The sequence below is a fragment of the Aquarana catesbeiana genome, linkage group LG08, assembly GCF_042186555.1.
Source record: "Aquarana catesbeiana isolate 2022-GZ linkage group LG08, ASM4218655v1, whole genome shotgun sequence".
Lineage (NCBI taxonomy): Eukaryota > Metazoa > Chordata > Amphibia > Anura > Ranidae > Aquarana > Aquarana catesbeiana.
The window spans coordinates 159,017,769-159,045,192 of NC_133331.1; the positions used below are offsets into that span (position 1 = coordinate 159,017,769).

The window sequence follows — 27,424 nt, forward strand, 5'->3', positions numbered from 1 at the left end:
TATTGTTATATATAAAGGACAGGGTTAAAAAAAAATTAATTAAAAAATTTAAAGCGCCCTATACCGTCGAGCTCGCGCGCAGAAGCGAACACATACGTAAGTCGCGTCCGCATATAAAAAACTGAATTTTGCAGCATGACATGTTGGGTATAAATTTACTCAGCGTAACATTATCAAAAAATAAAATTGGGCCAACTTTACTGTTGTAAACACAGAGTCTGAAAAAAAGGCCCAGTCCTTAAGTAGTTAAAGTATATAGCCATTGGCTCCCACTTCTGTCAATCACAGCCAGTGAGTCAATGAGGAGAGAGCGGGGCTCGGGAGCGAGCACGCACCAGTACCCCCCACAGCAAGTGGCTTGCTACTGGGGGCACTGGTCAAGGGGGAAGGGCTGCCCAGTGCAAAACCATTATTTAACCATACACAGAAAAACAGTGCCAATATCAAGCAGTTTAAGAGCTCATTTACACTAGCTGCAGCCCCTGCCACCTCTTTAAAAAGCGATCTGTGGTGGCTCGCCTTTCAAAGGGCAGCTGACAGGTGGCTGGGAGGTGACATCACCTTATCACCGCCTGTTTTAGCCCTGAAAAGCCCACACTGCTGTACTGCAACCGCATGCAAAAAAAACACAGTTGGGGAGTAGCCCATTTCCCTTGAATGTTTTGGATTCAGCAGCAGTACTGCTCTCCGGACAATGTATATAATGGTTTACTGCAGCATGTGTACAACCCCTTCTACCTGCAAAAAAACTGCGGCTCAACCGCCTATATTTACTGCCCCATGGCCACAAATGTGAACGAGCTCTTAGGCTGGCCATACACAAGAATGTTTTCTTAACTCTGTATTCATTACTAAAAAGTGCTTGGACACACACCTGCAGGATACAGAACTGCTTCTGTCACATGTCCTTTCCCATAACTAAACGCTCTCACTAATAACCTAAAATGAAAAAGAAAAAGAATATGGTCGCTCATAGCAAGGACCGCCTTTGCAGTACATATATAAATGGGCCTCCATTCACATGAAAACTTACATTTCTCAGCCCCACAAGATATCTGTAACCTAAGCAAATTTTGATCATTCTCCAGTTCTTTCTGGAAAGAGGATGACTCAAGCCTTAGATATAAACATGATGTGCGTGGGAGAAATCACCAGCAATAACAGATACACCATGTACACGACTGAGCATACATGGCAAAGGATCGCAAAATAATGCACACACATCAATTTTATACAAACACACACAGCTACTGACAGGTAAAGCAAACATTATCTTGTTTCAACTGCATCTAATAGTGGGTGGAATATGTTAGGCAGCAAGTAAACATGTTGTCCATGAAGTTGATGTGTTGAAAGCAGAAATAAATAAATGAAAACACAGTTTGCTGCATATGGGGGGGGGGGGGGGGGGGTGCATAGCCACAGAGCAGTTAAGGTGGCCAAGCTGACCTGTGTCCCCAGCCAAAAATCTCCTACAAAGGACATGTGAGCATCAGAACTGGACCACTGAGCAATGGCTGAATCACATTTTCTTTTATATCATGTGGATGGTCAGGTGTGACGCTTAGATGGGACAAAGATTGCACCAGGATGCAGTCAGTGAAGAAGGAAAACCGGCAGAGGCAGTGTGATGCTTTGGGTAATGTTCTGCTGGGATCCTGCCATTCACGTGGATGTTACTTTGACACGTACTACCTATCTAAACATTGTTGCTGACCAAGTACACCCCTTCATGGAAATGGTACTCTATGATAGCGGTGGCCTATTTCAGGATAACGTGCCCTGCCACACTACAAAAATGGTCTGAGGAACACAGCAACACGCTCAAGGTGTTGACTCGGCCTCCAAATCCTCTAGATCTCAATCCATCGAGCATCTGTGGGATGTGCAGGAGAAACAAAACAAAAAAAAAGTCCAATACATGGGGGCCCACCTGTTTTGGTGGCAAAAAAAGGGGACCGACTCAATTTTCTGGTTGATTGGTGTATAAATAAAAACACACAAAACACCATGACAAATTTCCTAGGGAAAAAAGTTACTTTCAATAACTCTGCCAGTAAAAATAAATGTGATGCCAAAAAAAGTTTAAGGCCAAAATCACACCTGGGCATTTTGGGATTGCTGCAGTTCTGCCCGTGATCTCAAAAAATGCACTACAATAGCAAAACGCAGGTTCAGGCGCCATTTTCAATGGCACCTAAATTGTGGTGTGGTCTTGCAGCGATTTATTGCACGGCAAATCGCATCTCGTGAAGCCCAAATTAAGCTCCTGCTCCTTTTTGGGAGATCAGCTTCACACAATGTGATTTGCCATGACCACCGCAGAGAAAAAAAAAAAAAAAAAAAAAAAAAAAAAACGAACAATCATGGCAAAACCACACCATGTTTTAGGTGTCATTTAAAATAATGCCACCTGAACCTGCGTTTTTGCGACTGTAGTGCATTTTGGAGATCGCGAGCAGAATTACAGTGATTCTGCCATGATCCCAAAATGCCCAGGTGTGAATGGCATAGTTGCCAACAGTCCCGATTTTCCCGGGACAATCCCGATTTTGGGACCCTTGTCCCGATTTAATTTTGTCCCGGGTGTTTTCCCGAATTTTTGGGGTTTGTCCCGAGAAAATCGTGAGTGTTTTTGTAAAAAACGGCAACGGCTCCACAAAAATGGCCGCCGTTGCCTCCACGAGTCAGTCACAATGTTCCCCTTGTGTTCAGTGCAGGGGAGAGGGGCAGCCAATCCGCTTCTCTCTTCAGTGTACAAATAGAAAATTCTATTGTACACTGAAGCCTATTGGTTGGAGGGATTGGCAACCCCTCCCCGCTCTACACTGCACACAAGGAAGACGTGATCAGCCTCCACTGCCATCACCCTTCCCCCCCCCCCCCCCCCCCGTGTCCAACGGAGCTCAGGGAATAGTGGGAGTGACGGGAGGGAAGAAGGGAGGCTTTCATCTGGCTGTTCAGGAGTTGTCTGACACTGTGAGTAGTGGCCTGTCAGTGTAGTGGGGGAGAGGAGAGATAGGGGGAGGGGGTGTACTCAGTGTATGGGAGGCTTGGAGCTTTCCCTGCAGTACACTTCTCAAAGGCTGAGGTCCAGCATGGATGGACTGGGGCTCCGCTGGCTGGGGACATTGATGGTCCTGGCTCCCCTCTTGCACACCATGTCACCACCATACCTGCACCCCCCTCTCCCCCCGTGTCACCACCATACCTGATTCCCCCTCCCCCTGTGTCACCAATATACCTGCACCCCCCTCTCCCCCCCGTGTCACCACCATACCTGATTCCCCCTCCCCCCTGTGTCACCAACATACCTGCACCCCCCCTCCCCCCTGTGTCACCACCATACCTGATTCCCCCCTCCCCCCCTGTGTCACCAACATACCTGCACCCCCCTCTCCCCCCTGTGTCACCACCATACCTGATTCCCCCCTCCCCCGTGTCACCAACATACCTGCACCCCCCTCTCCCCCCTGTGTCACCACCATACCTGATTCCCCCCTCCCCCCTGTGTCACCAACATACCTGCACCCCCCTCTCCCCCCTGTGTCACCACCATACCTGATTTCCCCCCTCCCCCCTGTGTCACCACCATACCTGCACCCCCCTCTCCCCCCTGTGTCACCACCATACCTGATTCCCCCTCCCCCCTGTGTCACCACCATACCTGCACCCCCTCTCCCCCTGTGTCACCAACATACCTGATTCCCCCTCCCCCCTGTGTCACCAACATACCTGCACCCCCCCCTCCCCCTGTGTTACCACCATACCTGATTCCCCCCTCCCCCCTGTGTCATCAACATACCTGCACCCCCCTCTCCCCCCCTGTGTCACCACCATACCTGATTCCCCCCTCCCCCCTGTGTCACCAACATACCTGCACCCCCCTCTCCCCCCTGTGTCACCACCATACCTGATTCCCCCCTCCCCCCTGTGTCATCAACATACCTGCACCCCCCTCTCCCCCCTGTGTCACCACCATACCTGATTCCCCCTCCCCCCTGTGTCACCAACATACCTGCACCCCCCTCTCCCCCCCTGTGTCACCACCATACCTGATTCCCCCCCTCCCCCCTGTGTCACCAACATACCTGCACCCCCTCTCCCCCCTGTGTCACCACCATACCTGATTCCCCCCTCCCCCCTGTGTCACCAACATACCTGCACCCCCCTCTCCCCCCCTGTGTCACCACCATACCTGATTCCCCCCTCCCCCCTGTGTCACCAACATACCTGCACCCCCCTCTCCCCCCTGTGTCACCACCATACCTGATTCCCCCCTCCCCCCTGTGTCACCAACATACCTGCACCCCCCTCTCCCCCCCCGTGTCACCACCATACCTGATTCCCCCCTCCCCCCTGTGTCACCAACATACCTGCACCCCCCTCCCCCCCCCTGTGTCACCAACATACCTGCACCCCCCTCTCCCCCCTGTGTCACCACCATACCTGATTCCCCCCTCCCCCCTGTGTCACCAACATACCTGCACCCCCCTCTCCCCCCCTGTGTCACCACCATACCTGATTTCCCCCCTCCCCCCTGTGTCACCACCATACCTGCACCCCCCTCTCCCCCCTGTGTCACCACCATACCTGATTCCCCCCTCCCCCCTGTGTCACCACCATACCTGCACCCCCCTCTCCCCCTGTGTCACCAACATACCTGATTCCCCCTCCCCCCTGTGTCACCAACATACCTGCACCCCCCCCTCCCCCCTGTGTTACCACCATACCTGATTCCCCCCTCCCCCCTGTGTCATCAACATACCTGCACCCCCCTCTCCCCCCCTGTGTCACCACCATACCTGATTCCCCCCTCCCCCCTGTGTCACCAACATACCTGCACCCCCCTCTCCCCCCTGTGTCACCACCATACCTGATTCCCCCTCCCCCCTGTGTCATCAACATACCTGCACCCCCCTCTCCCCCCTGTGTCACCACCATACCTGATTCCCCCCTCCCCCCTGTGTCACCAACATACCTGCACCCCCCTCTCCCCCCCTGTGTCACCACCATACCTGATTCCCCCCCTCCCCCCTGTGTCACCAACATACCTGCACCCCCCTCTCCCCCCTGTGTCACCACCATACCTGATTCCCCCCTCCCCCCTGTGTCACCAACATACCTGCACCCCCCTCTCCCCCCCTGTGTCACCACCATACCTGATTCCCCCCTCCCCCCTGTGTCACCAACATACCTGCACCCCCCTCTCCCCCCTGTGTCACCACCATACCTGATTCCCCCCTCCCCCCTGTGTCACCAACATACCTGCACCCCCCTCTCCCCCCCCGTGTCACCACCATACCTGATTCCCCCCTCCCCCCTGTGTCACCAACATACCTGCACCCCCCTCCCCCCCCCTGTGTCACCAACATACCTGCACCCCCCTCTCCCCCCTGTGTTACCACCATACCTGATTCCCCCCTCCCCCCTGTGTCACCAACATACCTGCACCCCCCTCTCCCCCCCGTGTCACCACCATACCTGCACCCCCCTCTCCCCCCCTGTGTCACCAACATACCTGATTCCCCCCTCCCCCCTGTGTCACCACCATACCTGATTCCCCCCTCCCCCCTGTGTCACCACCATACCTGATTCCCCCCCTCCCCCCTGTGTCACCAACATACCTGCACCCCCCTCTCCCCCCCCCGTGTCACCACCATACCTGATTCCCCCCTCCCCCCTGTGTCACCAACATACCTGCACCCCCTTCTCCCCCCTCTGCTGGGGGCACCTTATGTAAGGACAGACTCTGCTGGGGGAACCTGATGGCATCTGGTGGCAGGCGACGTGGCAGGTGACACGCTCAGGGGTCCCACTGATTCTGCATTATGGTGAGTTGAATGATTTCATTATTTATATTACAATGTAATAATAGTAATAATGCGCTTCAATCATCCTGACACCATAACAACCATGGTGCCGGGATGATTGAAGCGCTAACACCAGGTGTTTGGAGTATCTTTAACTGCTGATTGTTAAACTCTGGAATACACATTGCTATTATGGTGTAGGGTCTGGGTCTGCTTTCCCTCCATCCCTCTACCCCCCTTTCCCTCTGCATCCCTCATTCACCTCAGACTCTAACCACACCCCATTTAGCCACGCCCATGTAAGCCACGCCCACTATTTCACGTAAACCACGCCCATTTGCGCTGCATTTTTCCTTTTTATATGCCACGCCTACTAACGCATGCCCCGCCCCCTAATTATAGGCTGACTCCGCCTACAGCCAAAAAAAGTGTCCCTAATTTTTTTTTCCCAATGTTGGCAACTATGGAATGGGGCCTAAACAGAATACTTGGACTTTAAACAGAAATGCCTAAAATCACTCATTTTTGCTGTCCTGTAAACCAGAAACAGTTGACAGCAGGCTATATTCCGATATTCGTTGACGTGGCGGAGCCACTCCAGGCTTTGGAAAGATCACAACAATTCTGTTGGGATCCACCTAGCTGCCTTCTCCTCTCAGCATGCAGCTGAGAGCCAGCTGCATCCGCCCCCCTTCCGTGCCCAGCACTCCAATGAGGACTGGAAAGCGGTAATTTACAGTCACTGCTTTCCACTTTGAGACTGAGAACTGAGCAATCAGGGGTCATGTGATCACTCAGTCGTCGGTCTTAGAGCTGTCGCAGACCAGCTACAGCAATATAATATTATACACACACAGTGGGGCAAAAAAGTATTTAGTCAGTCACCAATTGTGCAAGTTTTCCCACTTAAAAAGATGAGAGGCCTGTAATTGTCATCATAGGTATACCTCAACTATGAGAGACAAAAATCCAGACAATCATATTGTCTGATTTTTGAAAGATCCCAACAGAATTGCCTGGAGTGGCTCCGACACATGAGCAAATATCGGAATATTGCCTGCCACACACACACACACACACACACACACTATATATATTATATATATACACACACACATATACATACACACACACACTACATTTTTCTAGGTAAAACTATTTCTAGGAGGTGCTATTGACATGACATTTACATCAAGTCAGTAAAAATCCATGCAATCCATACAAAGAAACTAAAACAAATAAGTTCAGAAATTAAGTTATATGTAATAAAATGGAACGACACAGGGAAAAAGTATTGAAAACATGAAGGGGGAGGTGCAAAAAAAAAAAAAAAAAAAAAAAAAAGGCATGGAAAGCCAAAACATCACCTGAAATCTATCAATAATTAGAAAGCGATCCTGCTCGTCGGTGCAAATTAATATCAGCTGGTTCAGTCTCAACTGATGGCCTATAAAAAGGGTGTCTCATTATCAAGGTGTCACACAAGAAACATCTCAAGATGGGTAAAAGCAAACAGCTCTCTCAAGACCTTTGCAACCTTATTGTTGGAAACCATACTGATGGCATTGGTTACAAAAGGGATTTCTAAACTTCTGAATGTTCTAGTGAGCACTGTAGGGGCTATAATCCAGAAGTAGAAAGAAAATATTTTCACCATAAACTAGCCACAACCAAGTGCTCTGCAAAATTTCTGACACAGGAGTGAAAACAATCAGAAGAGTTGTCCAAGAGCCAAGGACCACTTGTGGAAAGCTTCATAAAGACCTGGAATTAGCAGGTACAATTGTTTCAAAGAAAACAATAAGTGATGCACTCAGCTGCCACGGCCTGTATGCACGCTCACCATGAAAGACTCCATTGCTGAGGAAAAAGCATGTTGAAGCTCTTTAAAGTTTGCTGAACAACATTTAGAAAAGCCTGTGAAATACTGGGAAAATATAGCCTGGTCAGATAAGACCAAAATTGAACTCTTTGGATGCCCCAATACACACACCATGTTTAGGTCAAATGGCACTGCACATAACCCCAAAAACACCCCTATACCAACAGTGACGTTTGGAGGTGGGAACATCATGGTGTGGGGCTGTTTTTCAGCATACGGTACTGGCAAACTTCAGGTCATGGAAGGAAAGATGAATGGAAAAAAAATGTACCAAGATATCCTTGATAAAAATCTGTCATCTACCAGGATGATGAAGATGAAACAAGGGAGGACATTTCAGCAAGACAACAATCCCAAATACAAAGCCAAGGAAAACCAATTGGTTAATAAAATTATCTATATCTATTCATCAAATCCCAAACAAAAAAAAGGAGCACATCACATTACAAGTAAAAGCTAATATTTCAAAGGAGTGAGACCTAAAAGGTTTTAGGCTTCATGTACACTGCTGCTGGTAAACAGACATTTAGGAGCAGTTGGGTGTTTTTTTCAGCTGCCCCTGAACTATCCTCTATCTTATCAGTACATGTACACAGGGTCTTTTATAGTCATTCTAGGCAGTTGAGTTCAGAAGCACTTTTTGAAAAAACAAAAAAACAAAACACGCTTCTAAAAGCGCAAACACGGCAAAACTGACGTTTTTAAACGTGGGTTACGATCTGTCAAGTTAAATAGTTCAGGAGAGGTTTTAAAACGTCCTGTGTACATTAAGCCTTATATTGTACAATATATTCTCAAGCAGAGACTGAAAAGCAGCTACAGCGGTCCACAACTGCTTGTCAAATTCTTCTGTGCTGGGCTTGCACATACATGAAACACTGCCCATTCATATGAAGAATTTGTATGCCAAATAAGCTCAGGACTGAGTGGATTGTGTGGAAGGCATGTGTAGGCCCATCACAATTACACAAAGGCTCTATGCTCTTTGTGCACTTATTGTGTGGGGCTCAGAGACCCTGCAGCTAGCGTTTTTGGCACTTACAAAAATATTTTCTCTTCTGTCCAACAGCTTTTTATCACACTTTTGACATATACATCCACTGAATATACAGTATGTGTGGCCCCTTGGTGCAGGCAGAGCCGACACTCGATAGTCCCTACATCAAAAAGTTGACTACCATTGCTCTATGCATTTAAAGCAGTAGTAAACCCAAAAGAATAAACTTGCACCCACAGGTAATCTTATAAGCAAGTCTGGTAGGTAACATTAAAAGATATTCACATCAGCTGCAGCCATCAGTGTCACAGGCGCATGTGCAGAGCTTTGAATTCACAGCACAGAGTGTGCCCTGATTGCAGAGAACAGTGCCACAATGGTGACCCATGTATATAAAAAGGGAAAGATGTAGGCACAACCATGTCAGAGCACCTCACAACCTATAAGGCGAGTCCATAGCAGACAATGCACCAGGGCTAGCTAATCCAATGAGCAGAAGCAAGCTCGTTACATAATCAGACAAAAAAGGTAGGGAAAAGTGCCTCTAAGTGCAGACTGTAAAATCAAAAATGGCCACTCAGATCTTGCACATGAATAGGCTCATCACTATACAGATTCCAGGACACAGAGGGTTATATCTGCCAAGGTCTCCTGCCACAGTGGTGTGAAGAAGCCAGGTCGGAATCCTCCAAGATGGCACCAGGGTTGCCAATTTCAGTCTGCAGGTCTGTAATGGACATTCACGGACAGATTTAAACACACTGCTCGTAAATTTACCAAAAGTTGGCAATCCTGGATGGAAGAAAAGCACACAAAAAGAACACAGGAATGGGTAATGTACATGTACTGTATTTTAATAATTCTAGAAGTAAAATCACTACAAATACATCAACACTTACTAGCTGCAGGCATCTGTGAGCATGGTGCTTTTGAAGGATAACACTATGGTCCTTCTACATGCAAAATGGATAATGGCTCTCGCTCATAACCATGCCTTCAGTTTAATCTAAAAGTATACTAAACTCCCTTGCCCCAGATTAATTCTTAAATTTTCCATGCTTCCATTCACGCCCTTATCATGGGTCTTCAGACATTCGCATAGTATCTATGAAAGCCCAAGCTGAGGACTGTTTGTATATACACTACTGTGCAAAAGTTTGAGGCAGGAATGAAAAAAAAAAAAAATGCAGTAAATTAGGAATGCTTTCAGAAAATTGAATTGTTAATCGTTTGTTTTATTAACTAAATGGAAAGGAAATGAACATAAGAGAACTCAAAGAAAAAATTGGCGTGATCACCGTTTGCCTTTCAAAACAGCATTTTTTCTTCTAGGTACACAGTTTTAAAAAGGGACTCAGCAGGTAGGTTGTTCCAAACATCTTGAAAAACAAACCACAGATCTTCTGTGGATGTAGGCTGCCTCAAATCCTTGTGTCTCTTCATATAATCCCAGACAGACTTGATGGTGTTGCGATAAGGGCTCTGTGCGGACCAAACCATCAATTCCAGGACTCCTTGTTCTTCATTATGCTGATGATAGTTAATGACTCCACCATAGTTAGACTGTATGTTTGGGGTCATTGTCCTGCTGAAGAATACATTTGCAGGCAAATCGCACACCTCCCTGACGGTATGGCATGATGGATAAAGTATCTGTCTATATTACTCAGCATTCCTGACCAAATCTCCAACTCCATCTGCAGAAATGCAGTCCCAAACGTGCAGAGACCCTCCACCATGTTTCATTGTTGCCTGCAGAAGCTCATTATTGTAATATTCTCCAGCCCTTCACAAACAAAACAAACTGCCTCATGCTACAGCCAAATATTTCAAATTGTAACTCATCAGTCCAGAGCACCTGCTGCCATTGTTCTGCACCCCAGTTCCCAGGTTTTGATGCATAATTGAGCCTCTTAAGCCCCGTACACACAATCAGAATATTGCACAAAAGCGATTAGAAGCGATTGTACAATAATCTGATTGTTAGTACACAGTCGTCGTCCGAAATTTTCAAAAGGGACAAACACGAAAACTTTTCCTTTAATCAGTACAGTTTTCGTCTAAAAATACAATACAAATACATCATTTCTGAATTCTTATACTTTAGTAACCAATTCATTTTCAATATGGAAACTAGCATGCAAAAAATAAATAAAGGGACGATCATTCGTACGATAATCTCATCATGTGTACTAGGCTTAAAGTGTAGTTCCACCCAAAAAAAAAAAAAATTAAAGAAACATTTGGAGAATTTATTTTTTTTTTTTTTTACACTCACCTCTTTACTGCCGGTTGCTAGGGGGTCCCTCATAATCTGCCTCCTTCGGCGCCTGGGCTCCTGAAGTCACTTCCCTCGGCGCAGGAAGGGAGATCAGCTCTCCCCCCCTCCCTCTAGGCAATCTGGGACAAGTGACAGGTCCCAGATGATTGCGCGGCCAGTCACGGCGTGCGCATGCGCAGTGGGTGCCCGGCTGTGAAGCCACAGCCGGGCGCCCACAGTTACAATGCCGGCGCCGCTGAGCAGAGGGGAAGACAAGCAGGGCTTCGTTCCCCCGCATCGCTGGACCCTGGGACAGGTAAGTGTCCGATTATTAAAAGTCAGCAGCTGCAGTATTTGTAGCTGCTAACCTTTTTTTTTTTTTTTTTTTTTTTTTTTTTTTTTAAGCGGAACTACGCTTTAAGCCTTGTTTCTACATCAGAGGTATAGCTGCAATTTTTCCATGAAGACCACCACTTCTGGCCAGACTTCTCTGGACAGTAGATGGGTGTACCTGGGTCTCCCTGGTTTCCGCCAGGTCTGTGCTGATGGCACTGCTGGACATCTTCCCATGTCAAAGCATGCATGATGTGTCCTTCATCTGCTGCATTAAGTTTCCTTGGCTGACCACTGCGTGTCCACTAGCCTTACTGTTACCCATTTCTTTGTGCTTATTCAAAATAGCTTGAAGAACACATCTTAAAACCCTAGTCAGCTTTGAAATTTTTGCCTGAGAGAGACCTTGCTGACACAGTATAACTACCATGTGTCTTGTTGCTGTGCTCAGTCTTCTCATGGTGTACGTCCTGTGACATGAAACAGTCTTCCACAACTTCAACTTCATAGCAGAGTTTGACTGTTCCTGACCCAGTTTTAAGCCTCCTACACAGCAGTTTCTCTTTCAGTTAATGACTATTTCAATCTACATATGAAATTGATGATCAATAACACCTGCTTGGTATAATTGGCTAAATCATACACCTGACCTCTAATCCTGCAAAATCCCCGATTTTCTGCAAGTGTAAGAACTGATTGTTTTGAAGCCAAAAGGGTAGTCATGCCAAATATTTACTTGATTTAGATTTTTCTTCTCTGTTCACTTTGCATTTTGCAAATTGATAAAATCAACCAATTAAAATATATATTTTTTAAAGCATTCTTAGGCCCCTTTCACACATGTGGATCTGTTTTCACGAACTCTGCTTGCTCATTAGGGATTGCTCTGCTGATCCCCGTTGAGCCGGCGGATGACAGGTCCGTCTCCGCTCACTGCAGAGACAAACCTGTCAGATCTCCACTCTTCTCTATGGGGAGATCGGATGAAAACGGACCGCCTGTCCGTTTTCATCCGATCCACCAGGCAGATTGAAAATAGGGTTTCCATCCGTCTGGATTTAGCAGAGCGGATTGAATCGGATGTCAGCAGACATGTCACCGCTGACATCCGTCACTTCATAGAACTGCATGGAACATCTGTTCAGGTCCGTCTGAAAAAACTGAACAGTTCCAGCATGTGTGAAAGGGGCCTTATGCTTCAGCATTTCTTCACACCTACCTAAAAAACTTTTACACAGCACTGTATAGGACAGGTGCACTGTACACTACACAAAAAGGTCATTCTCAAAGGCGGCGAGCCTACAGAACCACTGAAGGAAACCGCTGCCACAGTCACTCAAATGCTACAGAATCCTCTCCCTTGATAAATTACTGAACCAAAAACTTCACCAATTTCTTAGAGTTGAAAAGGTTTTTTTTTTTGTTTTGTTTTGTTTTTTTTTAAACAAACATGCCTATACTTGCCTACTCTGTGCAAGGGTTTTGCACAGAGCGGCCCCTATCCCACTCTTCTGGAGTGGCTCTCCTGGCTCCTCTTCCCGGGTGCCCCCACAGAGAGCCGCATTCTATGGGGGCACTTGTGTGGGTGCGCTCCAAGTCCTGCTGCTGCGTTCATTGACACAGACAGCAATACTCGGTCCTGCCCCCAGGTCACTGGATTTGATTGACAGCAGTGGGAGCCAATGGCTCCTGCTGCTATAAATCTATCCAATGAGGACCCGAAACAGAGGCTGTAGATAGATGCTGTGCTCACTGCCGTCTCTGGAACGATCGGGTACAGGTAAGTAAAAGGGGGGGCTCTGGGGGGCTGCTGCACTACAGAAGGTTTTTCTCTTTAATGCATAGAAAGCATTAAGGTGAAAACTGAGGGTTTACAACTCCTTTACGTTTTTTAACTCAGAACACCTTTTAGATGAAGATATTTGGGAAGGATTGCTTGCTGGTAGCAGGTACAGAGTTTTTGCTTGTGGTTCTTGTTATCATGCAAAATGGGTGCTGACACCTGTCACCATAGAAATTATTGGAACTCTATGCAACAAAAACCAAACATAAAATTTCGCATAACCATATTTCAGGATTTTAGACTTACAGGTCCACTATCCCTGAAAGAATTATATATTAACTGAAAAGTTCCATTATTAAAATTCCCCAAAAGGGACACTGCATTTCAAGCAAAAATCAACAGGAGCTTGCTGAAAATGTTTTTTTCAGTAGGGACTGCATTAGTGTTAATTTTTTTTTAGACCAAGAACATTTTTAACAAGTACAGAAAATACATGTTGATCATGCCAGCAATGCAATGACTTTTTCTGGTGAATGGTCACCTTCTGTGGGGGAAAAAAAAAAAAAAAAAAAAAAAAAAAACCAAACAGCAAAAACAAGGATCTTTCTATTGCAAACTGTAACTCCCCCCTCCACCTTCCATATACTGGAGATGAACAAAGGCAGACATGTATGAAGTCCACCCTGGGTGGCAACTATGGCTCCCTCCAGATACTGGATGGCTAGTCTTGCTCCGCCACTGTAACAGTTTTTCAGAAGCCAGAATTGCAGTCACCACATCTAAAAGGACTACAGTGAGGAAAAAAAGTATTTGATCCCCTGCCGATTTTGTACATTTGCCCACTGACAAAGAAATTATAACATTTTAATGGTAGGTTTATTTTAACAGTGAAACAGAATAACAAAAAATCCAGAAAAACGCATTTCAAAAAATTGATTTGCATTTTAATGAGTGAAATAAAGTATTTGATCCCCTATCAGCAAGATTTCTGGCTCCCAGGTGTCTTCTATACAGGTAACGAGCTGAGATTAGGAGCACTCTTAAAGGAAGTGCTCCTAAGCTCAGCTTGTCACCTGTATAAAAGACACCTGTCTACAGAAGCAGATTCCAATCTCTCCACCATGGCCAAGACCAAAGAGCTGTCCAAGAAAGTCAGGGACAGGATTGTAGACCTACAAAAGGCCGGAATGGGCTACAAGACCATCGCCAAGCAGCTTGCTAAGAGGGTGAAAACAGTTGGTGCGATTTTTCGCAAATGGAAGAAGCACAAAATAACTGTCAATCTCCCTCTGTCTGGGATTTCATACAAATCTCACCTCGTGGAGTTTCAATGATAACTGTAAGGAATCAGCCTAGAACTACACAGGAGAATCTTGTCAATGATCTCAAGGCTGCTGGGACCATAGCCACCAAGAAAACAATTGGTAACACTATGCCGTAAAGGACTGAAATCCTGCACCACCCACAAGGTCCCCCTGCTCAAGAAAGCACATGTACAGGCCTGTCTGAAGTTTGCTAATGAACATCTGAATGATTCAGGGAACTGGGTGAAAGTGTTGTGGTCAGATGACACCAAAATGGAAGAGGGAGGAGGAGGAGGGATGTTACCTATGACCTCAAGAACACCATCCCCACTGTCAAACATGGAGGTGGAAACATTATGCTTTAGGGGTGTTTTTCTGCTAAGGGGACAGGACAACTTCACTGCATCAAAAGGGACGATGGATAGGGCCATGTACCATCAAATCTTAAGTGAGGACCGCCTTCCCTCAGCCAGGGCATTGAAAAGGTCATGCTGGAATACCCATCCACCACCCAAAACACACGGCCAAGGCAACAAAGGCATAGCTAAAGAAGAAGCACATGAAGGTCCTGTAGTGGCCTAGCCAGTCTCAAGACCTTAAATCCATAGTAAATATGTGGAGGGAGCTGAAGGTTTTAGTTACCAAACGTCAGCCTTGAAACCTTAATGACTTGGAGAGGATCTGCAAAGAGGAGTGAGACAAAATCCCTCCTAAAATGTGTGCAAACCTGGTGGCCAACTACAAGAAATGTCTGACCTCAGATTGCCAACAAGGGTTTTGCCACCAAGTACTAATGCTGGCCATACACTATAAAAAAAAAAAAAAAAAAATTATATAATAATAATAATAATAATAATAATAATATGGCCGAACCTATGTTTGAAAAACGAACATTCGCTGTGAGAGCAGACGATAGTACCATCATGTAATGACCAATAAATCGTTCAGTGGACATAAACTAATCAATTTTGTGTTTGTTTTTTTGTTTTTTTACATAAACCTAGTGCAAACAGTTCGGATGGGAACCACATTACTTTCAATTTATCGTTTGTTCGGCAGAAAAATTCCAAACTTGTCCTTCGTTTTTGAGACGAAAAAACGTCCCGATTATCAATTTTGTGCCCATTAACTGGCCGAAAAACAAACTGTCTAAATGACCGAATTTCGGCCGATTTTTCATATAGTGTATGGCCAACATAAGTCATGTTTTGCGAAGGGGTCAAATATTTATGTCACTTGTTAAAATGCAAATCAATTTATAAAGCTTTTGTGAAATTGATTTTTCTGGATTTTTTTTTTTTGTTATTCTGTCTCACTGTTAAAATAAACCTACCATTAAAATTATAGACTGATCATTTCTGTCAGTGGGCAAACATACAAAAATCAGCAGGGGATCAAATACTTTTTTTCCCTCACTGTAGGAAGCTGCAATATATGACATTTTGTTCTTGGCTTTAGTTATCCGTTAAACGATCAGATATAACAAAATGCTCCCAATGGTATATTTAAAAAGGAGATCTATGGTCACGGCATACGCTTATTTTATAATATCAGCAGTGTAATAACAATATAAACAGTTATTTTTGGCAATCCATATTAAGCTTACTTGAAAAATCTGTGTGTGTTAGGAGTTCTGCCTGTCTGTTGGCCATTTACTTCCACACCTTCTTGGATTCCCTGCAATGCTGGGCAGCTTCTCCTGTCATTAACCTTCAATTTCCAAGGACTACATATCCCATGGTACCTTGCCGCCTGCAAGCAGTGGTTCCTGTACTGATTAACTCAGCACCTCTGTCTGTCACCAGTGTCTACTTACTGAGCATAGTGAACATGTCACAGAATTCAAGTTGGTAAAGTGTGTGGGGATCTTCACAAATGTTTATAAACTTCAAGATCCTTCAAAATAAACAGGAGTAGGCTAGAAATGATTAAAACACAGTGAAAATGAATATATTATTTTAATATTTTGACCATACACTGCAATAGCCCAAAAAGGTGGCAAAGAAGATATTCATTGATAATATTTACATAAATGTATGCATATCTGATTAACCAGGTTCCAAAGATGATACCAAGCTAGGATTTTAAAACACTTAACTAGAGTATTCATAAAATGTTCTACAACAAGCTGCAAGGCTACATTCACACTTGAGTATGTGCGCAACGATGGTTACATGCGAGAACCCCAGTGATTAGCTGCATGAAGCAACCCCTTTGTAAGCAATGGGAGGCTGCCAGCTCACAAAGCTAATCAAGGCCGCTCACATGCAATTGCTCATGCAGCATTCACCTGCGAGTGATCAGCCTTGGATACAGGCTGTCTGCATTCAGGGTTGATCAGTCGCAGGTGATCACTCATTGTGCAATGTGTGCCTTTAGCTGCAGGAGCTGGCAGCCTCCCATTGCTTATAATGGGGCTTCCTCCCTCAGCTAATCACTAGGAACCCCCATCTGGGATCCATGTATGTAATCAGTCAGGTCTATTCGTAAGGTGTGATTGTGGCCCAAAACTATGTACCACAAACGGACACGGTACATAAAGTTCAGTTTCACCCTCCCACAGGGCATCATCAAGGACCTCCTTGATACCAGTGTTTCTGGCTGAGCATCTTTACAAGGAAGTTTTGTCTGATGATCTGATGCCAAACATCACTATTAAGCCATAAGTGACCCCTAGACTGAAAAGCCGGGGGTCCATTTAATTCAGTGAGTGGGGACACAGGAGGGGGTGTCGTGGTACATCTTGAAAATTCTAGAGCACTTTGCACTTTTTGGATTGGAGCACTTCAGTCACTTTATATGGACTTTTATGTTTATTATATAACAATTGTTTTTTATTTTCACTTATATTGTGTTTGCTAACTCTGTATTGTATATATTTGCATTTTTTTCAAGTGATTAGCACCTTGTGTACAGCAGCTGCATTTGTCATCATAAGTTGTTTCACTTTATATTTTGTACACCATCAGCGAGAGTATATATATTTAGAATATATTCAGAGTGTCCATATAGACACTCAGTTCAGCCAAGATCCCTCCCTGCCACCACACCAGTCAGTGCAGCCGCCAAGGTGGTCTGTAGCAGGGAAGACAGAGCCTGATGAGGATTCAGACACTAGGAACTAGTCTTCCAGCTTCCCCACTAGGCTCCATATCAGCATTATGGGTCGCTAGTTGCCTTCTGGATGTGAATTGGTGCCATTAAAAACAAAAAAAAAAAAAAAAAAAAAAAAAAAAAAAAAACTACCTGAAATGGATGTACATTTCGGTAAAACTACTATAACTGGTGGCAGAACTATTTAAAGGACCATGCTTAAAGAAAAGTGAAGCAAATGCTTTACTAAGCTCTTTGCCCAATTGCCCTTTAAACCTGAATTGCATAGGGTGGCCATAGTGGTCCTCACACTAGTTGAAAAACTTCCATACACACAAGCTTGGTCCTTTTATTACAGAGCAAAGGAAAGCATCAGTTACTGAATATGTACCACCATCTCCCTCAGGCAAGGATTGCAGCACCTCCTTACACCAAGATGACTTGTTCAAGGACAGTCAAGTATCTCTCTGCATGTTTCTCAAGAAGACAGAGGCCACTTGATTCTCTGTCCTTAGTTAAAGACCAGTCACTTATCATACATTAAGTTCAGCTTATGATTAACTAGTAGGAGACAAGTTGGAACAGAAGTATACACTAAATCTTTTCTAGTAACACACTAAGACAAAGCAAAACAATGTAACAACGGGGGTATAGCATATTACAGATAACTTTACAGCCAGAGTACACTGGCAAGTGTTCATTAACCAACTATATTTTGAAGGATTTGCCAACACTCTCCAGTCCAGGAATTAAAAATGCGTCCAGTATAAAAGAAAACCGCTTGCACTGGCCACACATACCCTCCACAATCTGATTCTGATCAAATTACTTATTACAGGTATTTATATACTGCCGAAAAGTTACACAGCACTTTACATATATTGTACATTCCCATCTGTCCCTGCTCTCAAAGAGCTTGTAATCTAATGTCCCCATCTCAAATTCATACATACATATACAGTTATGGACAATTTAGACAAAATGCTATTAAACAACCAGCATGTCTTTGGAGTGTGGGAGGTAACCAGAGTACCCGGAGGAAACCCACACAGGAACAGGGAGAATATGCAAACTCCGGGCAGGTAGTGTTGTGGTTGGGATTAGAGTTGCCAGGCACAGGTGCCAACCACCTAAAGGGATATTAAAACCAGATTTTTTTTTTTTTTATGTTTAAAAAAAAAAAACAAACATGTTATACTTACCTACTCTGTTGCAGCGGTTTTGCACAGAGCAGCCCTGATCCTCTTCTCAGGTCCCCCACTGGCGCTCCTGGCCCCTCCCTCCTGCCGACTACCCCCAGAGCACGCCGATTGCTATAGTGGCACCTGAGCAGGCTCACTCCCAAGCCACTGCTCTGTGTCTCCATTCATTTTCAATGAGTAGCATCCAAAAAAAGAAAAACAAAATGATCTGCTTAAAGTGGTTGTAAATGCAGAAAGTTTTTTATCTTAAAGCATTAAGATAAAAAGCCTTCTGTGTGCAGCAGCACAAATAATACTTACCTGAGGTCCATCTAGATCCATTTTTTAAGCACAAGCCTGGCTCGCTGATCGGGAAAGGAAAACTTTTTTTTCCCTTTCGCGATGAGTGACAGGCAGTGCTGACAGCTGTCTGGTATGAATCCTGAGGGGGAACGCCGCGCCAAGTTTTAAATGAAAAAAAAAAAAAAACGGCGTGGGTTCCCCCCCAGCACGCAGCCCGGCCAGTCAGGAGCGCCCCCCCCCCCCCCTCCTGGACCGTACCAGGCCGCATACCCTCAACATGGGGGGTGGGTGCTTTGGGGCATGGGGGGCACCCTGCGGGCCCCCCCACCCCAAAGCACCTTGTCCCCATGTTGATGAGGACAAGGGCCTCTTCCCGACAACCCTGGCCGTTGGTTGTCAGGGGTCTACGGGCAGGGGGCTTATCGGAATCCGGGAGCCCCTTTAATAACGGGGCCCCCAGATCCCGGCCCCCCACCCTATGTGAATGAGTATGGGGTACATCGTACCCCTACCCATTCACCTAGCGAAAAAAGTGTCAATAAAAAAAAAACACACTACACAGGTTTTTAAAGTCATTTATTAGGCAGCTCCGGGGTCTTCTTCCGACTTCGGGGGTCCTCTTCCGACTTCGGGGGTCTCCCCGGCGTCTTCTCCCGGTGTCCTGATCTTCTGCCGCTCAATTGCTAGCGGTGGCCCAGACTTCTGCCTTCTTCTTTTCTTCCAATGTTGACACGACGCTCTCTCCAGCTGCAATGGTCTCTGAGCTCTCCGCAATGGACTTATATAGGCGGTGACCCCACCCCCTTATGAGGTCACTGTTCCGGGGCATGCTGGGACTGTGCCGTCATAAGGGGGCATGGTCATCACCCGTGACCACACCCCCTAAACCGTCACAGTCCCAGCATGCCCAGGGACTGTGACGGCATAAGAGGGCGGGGTCACCGCCTATATAAGTCCGTTGCAGAGAGCTCAGAGACCATTGCAGCTGGAGAGAACGTCATGTCAACATCTCTGGAAGAGAACAGGGAAGAAGACGATCCAGAAGTCCGGGCCACCGCTGGCAAAAGAGCAGCAGAAGATAGCGGTGGAGCCGGCAGAAGATGCGGACACCGGGAGAAGATGCCGGAGAGACCCACGAAGTCGGAAGAGGACCCCCCGAAGTCGGAAGAAGACCCCGGAGCTGCCTAATAAATTACTTTAAAACCTGTGTAGTGTGTTTTTTTATTGACACTTTTTTCCCCTAGGTGAATGGGTAGGGGTACGGATTCCGATAAACACCCCACCCGCAGACCCCGACAACCAATGGCCAGGGTTGTCGGGAAGAGGCCCTCGTCCTCATCAACATGGGGACAAAGTGCTTTGGGGTGGGGGGGCCCGCAGGGCGCCCCCCATGCCCCAAAGCACCCCCCCCCCCCCATGTTGAGGGCATGCGGCCTGGTACGGTCCAGGAGGGGGGGGCGCTTGTTCGTCCCCACCCCCATTCCTGACCAGCTGGGCTGCATGCTCGGATAAGGGTCTGGTATGGATTTTGGGGGGACCCCCACGCCGATTTTTTGGCATAGGGGGTTCCCCTTACAATCCATACCAGACCTAAGGGCCTGGTATGCCCCCAAAGTCGTACAAAGTAGTACTGCTCCCAAATCGTGGCAAAATCGCGCGACTTTGAAGTCGTATAAATGTGAAAGGGGCCTAAGGGAGCATATGTACAAGTACCTCTAATCGAACAAGAACATTCTTGAATAAAAAGGTTTTTCAACATAACCTAGGCTTCTGTGTAAAGATCCTACAGGTATCTTACAATGTGCCTGCAGCACAAGTGCCTGGTTCTGTCGGGTCAGCACTTCATAAGTGAAGCGATCACTTCTATCCCGAAGAACGTGCAGATTAAAAACTGGGAAAATGATCAGATGTGCTGCTAATACACAGGGGGGTACAAAGGAAGCTACATGTTTACATAAAGGTATATATAGAAAGGTTACAGATAAAAATAATCAAAAGATCTGCAAGTTACCAGTTATCGTCTTCAGTGAATGCCAAATTTGTTTGCTTTACCAACTCTCCTTTACTACAATAACTCGTTTTTAAAGTGGTTCTAAAGCAAAAAGGTTTTCTAAATAAAGACAAGCAAGCATATACGTACCTGCTTTGAGCAATGGTTTTACACAGCAGTCCCAATCCTCTTCTTCTGGGGTCCCCCACCAGCACTCCAGGCCCCTCCTGTTCATCGGGTGCCCCCAAAGAAAGCCGACTTCCCTGGGGGCATCAGTGCGTGCTCACTCGTGAGTCCCACTGCTGCGTCCATCGTCACAGACAGCGGGACTCAGCCCCGCCCCCTGCTCTTGTGTCACAGGATTTAATTGACAGAAGCAGGAGCCAATAGCTCCAGCTGCTATCAATCTGTCCAATGAGGAGAGAGACTAGTGGGCAGCTGCAGCACAGAAGGTTTTCCACCTTAAAGGGCAAGTTCACCTTTACAGAAAAATCTGTACGGTGAACTTACGCAGGAAGCCCTCCTCACCCGCCCGCCCCCCCTTCACCCCCAGTCCCGCTGACCTGGAGTGCGACGATCACCCACACTGACACATCCGGTCACCGCCTCACCGTCAGGGGCTTAGAAATCCCTGCAGCTTAATCTCCAAAATGTACCCCGTCAGGCGGTACGTTTAGGAGCATTCTAATTGTGACTGCGCCGACCAATCAGAACCCACGTAGCCCATCCTGTCATGGCGGGTGAAGAGGAGAGAGAACTGTGGGGATTTCAAATCCCAGGACCAGTACAGCAGCAATACGAGCCGTCAGTGCGGGGGAATCACTGGACTCCAGGTTAGCGGGAGGAGGGGAACCAGTGTAAGTTCAGCTTACAGATTTTCTGTTAAGGTGAACTTACACTTTAATGCATAGGAGTGCATTAGGGTGAAAAAACTTAACGCTCGGTTCACACATATGCAATGCGAGAACCCGTGTGAATCCAGCACGGGTGCCCACATCGCATAGGACTCTCAGGCAGTTCACACTGTCTTATGCGGACTGCTGGGAGCATCAATACAAAAGATAATGACACCCCCAGATCGGTTCACATATCACAGGGCGAACTGACAATTCGAACATGACTTGGCTCGCATGGGTGTCAACACCCATGCTATCTGATTCTGGTGTGGACACTCTACCCGCATGTAAACCAGTTTTAACCACTTGCTGCCCACTAGCAGTAAAACTAGCAGCTACAGGCACTAGTGCACCCTCTGGGGTCTGTAGCTCGCCACTCCCGTGACTGCTGTGTCTGATGCCCAGCTGTTATGAATGAAAATCATTCTTACCAGCTGTTATTATTGTGATGCTGTGATTGGCCCACAGCTATTAGATGGTACCTGGGCCAATCACAGCACCCTGTAAAATGTGATAGCTGTATGCCAATCACAGCATCACAATAGTAATCACAGCAGTTATGAATGAAACCTATTCATGACAGTTCAAAACATTGCTGTTGCAGTGATGTCACTGTAGCAGCAATTACAGTGAAAAATAAAGAAAATATCCCCGATCACCACCCCCAGAGTAGTACAGTGTCACTATGACCAGTGCAGTACAGCGTCATCATATAACTGGTATGATGGCGATCAGGGACACTGACAGGTGACAGTACAAAAAAAGAAAGTTTTTTTTAATATTGTTATTTTTTAACATACTTAGACCAGAGCAATATAATAGTAACACTGTACTACTCTGTGGTAGTAATCAGTTTTTTTTTGTTTTTTTACACATTATATACTTGCTAAGAGCAAAGAATTTCATTGCTGTAAGTAAGCATTTTACTGAATGAAATCAATTCAGTTTTGTTGTGATCAGCTGTGATTGGCCACAGCTGATCAGATGGCACAGATGGGCTTGTGATTGGACCAGTCTGTACCATGTGATCACTGTGACAGCTAGCAGCACAATTGTACACCAGAGATGGCTTCAAAGGAAGCCATCTCTGGTGTACAATTGTCATGTGACCCGCTGTCATTGGTTACAGCCATCACATGGTATCGGGCAGCTACAGTGATCAGTCATCAGCTGTGTCTGGCGGACACAGCCGGTGACAGAATGAACCTCAGCGTGGCTCCGTGGGTGCATGCGAGACGCAATCCGGTAGGATGTAATATGACATCCACCCATATCGGCGAGAGTCCTTCCCAGCTGTCATTTTGCTATAGGCTGGACAGTAACAGCTGGACATACTGTCAACAGTTGGTATCACTGCCACACCACACCTTCTATGAGGAGGTGAGTTGCCATCTAGATAAAGGAAGGCCCGTAGACGTGGTGTATCTGGATTTTGCAAAAGCATTTGACACAGTTCCCCATAAACGTTTACTGTACAAAATAAGGTGCGTTGGCATGGACCATAGGGTGAGTACATGGATTGAAAACTGGCTACAAGGGCGTGTTCAGAGGGTGGTGATAAATGGGGAGTACTCAGAATGGTCAGGGGTGGGTAGTGGGGTCCCCCAGGGTTCTGTGCTGGGACCAATCCTATTTAATTTGTTCATAAATGACCTGGAGGATGGGATAAACAGTTCCATCTCTGTATTTGCAGACGATACTAAGCTAAGCAGGGCAATAACTTCTCCGCAGGATGTGGAAATCTTGCAAAAAGACCTGAACAAATTAATGGGGTGGGCGACTACATGGCAAATGAGGTTCAATGTAGAAAAATGTAAAATAATGCATTTGGGTGTCAAAAATATGAATGCAATCTATACACTGGGGGGAGAACCTCTGGGGGAATCTAGGATGGAAAAGGACTTGGGGGTCCTAGTGGATGATAGGCTCAGCAACGGCATGCAATGCCAAGCTGCTGCTAATAAAGCAAACAGAATATTGACATGCATTAAAAGGGGGATCAACTGCAGAGATAAAACGATAATTCTCCCACTCTACAAGACTCTGGTCCGCCCGCACCTGGAGTATGCTGTCCAGTTCTGGGCACCAGTCCTCAGGAGGGACGTACTGGAAATGGAGCGAGTACAAAGAAGGGCAACAAAGCTAATAAAGGGTCTGGAGGATCTTAGTTATGAGGAAAGGTTGCGAGCACTGAACTTATTCTCTCTGGAGAAGAGACGCTTGAGAGGGGATATGATTTCAATTTACAAATACTGTACTGCTGACCCCACAATAGGGATAAAACTTTTTCGCAGAAGAGAGTTTAATAAGACTCGTGGCCACTCATTGCAATTAGAGGAAAAGAGGTTTAACCTTAAACTACGTAGAGGGTTCTTTACTGTAAGAGCGGCAAGGATGTGGAATTCCCTTCCACAGGCGGTGGTCTCAGCGGGGAGCATTGATAGCTTCAAGAAACTATTAGATAATCACCTGAATGACCGCAATATACAGGGATATGTAATGTAATACTGACACATAATCACACACATAGGTTGGACTTGATGGACTTGTGTCTTTTTTCAACCTCACCTACTATGTAACTATGTACCAGTCATAGGATAATGCTGTACTGCACTGGTAATGGCATGTAAAAAACTAATTGTAAAAGAAACAAAAAATTCTTTAAATGTCTTCATTTTCCAAAAAATTACAACCTAAAAAAAAGGAAGAAGGATAGCCATGCCTCTTACTAAATACCTCAGGCGGTCTACTTTCCAAAAAGGGGTCATTTGGGGGATATTTGTACTGCCCTGGCATTTTAAAGGGGCTCAAGAAGTAAGATAGGCCATGCCATTCAGTACATGAGAAATGATCAGTTTTCAAAAAAAAAAAAAAAAAATTATATATATATATATATATATATATATATATATATATATATATATATATATATATATATATATATATATATACTAACTTTCACACAGAAAAATTAAGATACCCTTATTGGGATTTTTTTTTAACCAAAGCCAAGTAGCAGAATACATTAAGGCCCAAATTTATGAAGAAATTTGATTTTATTAAAAAGATTTTTTTTTTTGTGTAATGGTTGGTCTTTTTTAATTCATATAGCAAAAAATAAGCAACCCAGTGGTGATTAAATATCACCAAAAAAAGCCCTATTTGTGTGAAAAAAAAAAAAAAAAAAAAAAGTAAAAATTTAATTTGTGTACAGTGTTGTATGACTGCGCAATTGCCAAAGTAGCACAGTGCTGAATAGCAAAAAAAAAAAGTCTTAGTTATGAAGGGGGTAAAACCTTCCAAGAGGTCAAGTGGTTAAAGCCAGAATATCCAAAAACAGGAAAAAGTGATCTGGAAAGCAAAAATAAATAAATAAGTGGTTCATACTTCTCAGATCACTATTCTATACGCAGGGGCACAAGTGTAAACGAGGCCCAAATCCTAATACGTTTACATGTTTTTCCTCCAAAATCGAATGTGCTTAAAATGTCATTTTTAATTTTTCTTTTTTTAGTTTTGGATAGCATAACAAGGGGTCTGGTGTTTGTCCCCCTACTAGAGAGATTCACTCTATTTGTCCCAGTCCCCATTTTCGCTTGTACAAAAAGTAATAGAAAGCAAAAAGTTTAGCTGGATGTACACATTTATGTTTCTGCACGAAACCTTTCACATTTAAATTAACAGAAACACATAAAAATACGACGACACGTGCATGACATTTAATATGTATTAGAGCTGCACGATTAATCGTTAAAGAATCAAGATCACAATTCTACCTCCTCACAATCTTAAAACAGCGATTCAGTGCAGAGAGTTCTCTGCTCACTGCTGACAAAACGTCAAAAAAACCCACAGGCAGCCTGCCAAGTTTATCACAAAAATGCTCAGGCAAAGATAAAGAGAAACATTGTAACATTTTGTTTTTTTAGATCAAAGAGATGAACTTCGGTCTGTAAATGAGGTCAGTTAAACGAAGACTAAAGCTGGATACACATTATACCATTTTCTTTAGGATTTTTTCGTTTAGATCTACCAAAACCATATAATGAGGTAAAACCTAAACACTTTCAATTTGTATGCAGGCCCTTACACTACATAGTTGAAGGTACAGCTAAAGGAAATTGAACAACAAAAGTTGTATAGTGTGTATCACGCTTTAGACTTTTTCTAACACTTGTTGCTTACAAGTTAAAATCAGTATTATATATATATATATATATATATATATATATATATATATATATATATATATATTATATACAGGGGGACGCCTTCTATAGGGATCAGCGATGGGGGGACGCCTTCTATAGGGATCAGCGATGGGGGGACGCCTTCTATAGGGATCAGCGATGGGGGGACGCCTTCTATAGAGATCAGCGATGAGGACAGTGTGGTGAATGTGTGGTGAGGGTGATGTAGATAGTGGAGGAAGTTGAGGTGTATGGAGGATGTACAGTGATATAAAGATAAATTCTGATCATCAGACACTGAGCTATGAATAGTAGGTATCCCCCCTCCTCTCTATATAATGTTATGGGGGGGGGTGTCACCATGCCTGCTCTGTGTACATTGTGCCCCCTCCCCTCATGCCCGCACTCACACGATCCACATGCCGGTGATGGTGAAGGCGGGTAGGGTGATGGGTAGGATGACCCAGCCGGGCATCTTGGACAGAGGCATCCGGAAGGCGCGGCGTGTCCCCGGCTGTGTGCGGCTCTCAGCTGAGGAGGGGTCGGCGGGCTCTCAGGGAGGAGAGCGGTCCAGGTGGGGGTTTCTCCCAATAGCTCCAGAAAACTTTCAGCCGCTCCTCTCCCATAGCCCAGGATACAGCTCAGCGCTCACGGCTTCCACCGGCCAGGACTCTCTCCTCATGGAGTGCGGGCGGCACCGACATCTAATTCCCGGAGCGGACACTGAGCGAAGTCCTCCGGACCGGCTGACACTGAGCGCCTCCACTCCACACACTGCGCTCCAATCTGCCAAACAGTGTGTGAGGGGAGTGACCGCCCCGCCCTGTGTGTGAGGGACTGCCCCGTGTATGTGTGAGAGGAGGGACTGCCCCGCCCTGTATGTGAGGGACTGCCCCGTGTATGTGTGAGAGGAGGGACCGCCCCGCCCGTGTGTGCGTGTGTGATAGGGGTCGCCCCGCCCCGGAGAGAGAGCAGGGCGGAGTATTAGACCCCGCCCACACATTGGTGATGAGGGAGCACGTGTGTGCTGTGAGGAGAATTGTCAGCTCTCCCCCCTCCTGTCTGTGTACACAGCTCTCACCTATCATGTGTAGGGGGGTGGGGGTAAATAAGAGAACCAGAACCTTCTGTGGAGGAGTGAGTGTGATAATAAGGTTGGCAGTGCCCCTCTATGATCAGAGGAGGTTCTCTTCCTGGGGAATTAAACAGATTTTAAACCTTCAATCTTATTTTTTAACCACTTCAGCCCCGGAAGGATTTACCCCCTTTAATGACCAGGCTATTTTTTGCCATTCAGCACTGCGTTACTTTAACTGACAATTGCGCGGTCGTGCGACGTTGTACCCAAACAAAATTGATGCCCTTTTTTTCCCCACAAATAGAGCTTTCCTGGTGGTAT

At 45.7% G+C, this 27,424-nt stretch overlaps 1 protein-coding gene across 2 annotated transcripts in view; it reads right to left on the reverse strand.

The window, feature by feature from the left end:
• LOC141106142 (transmembrane protein 150A-like) overlaps positions 1–26,845 on the reverse strand; it is a 205,673-nt gene extending 178,828 nt beyond the window's left edge. For both annotated transcript variants that reach the window (XM_073596616.1, XM_073596615.1), the window contains exon 1: positions 26,436–26,845. In XM_073596616.1, coding sequence (XP_073452717.1) covers positions 26,436–26,515 — 80 coding nt within the window. In that variant the 5' untranslated portion in view covers positions 26,516–26,845. The remainder of the gene's footprint in view (positions 1–26,435) is intronic.
• Between the last annotated feature and the right edge of the window lie 579 nt (positions 26,846–27,424).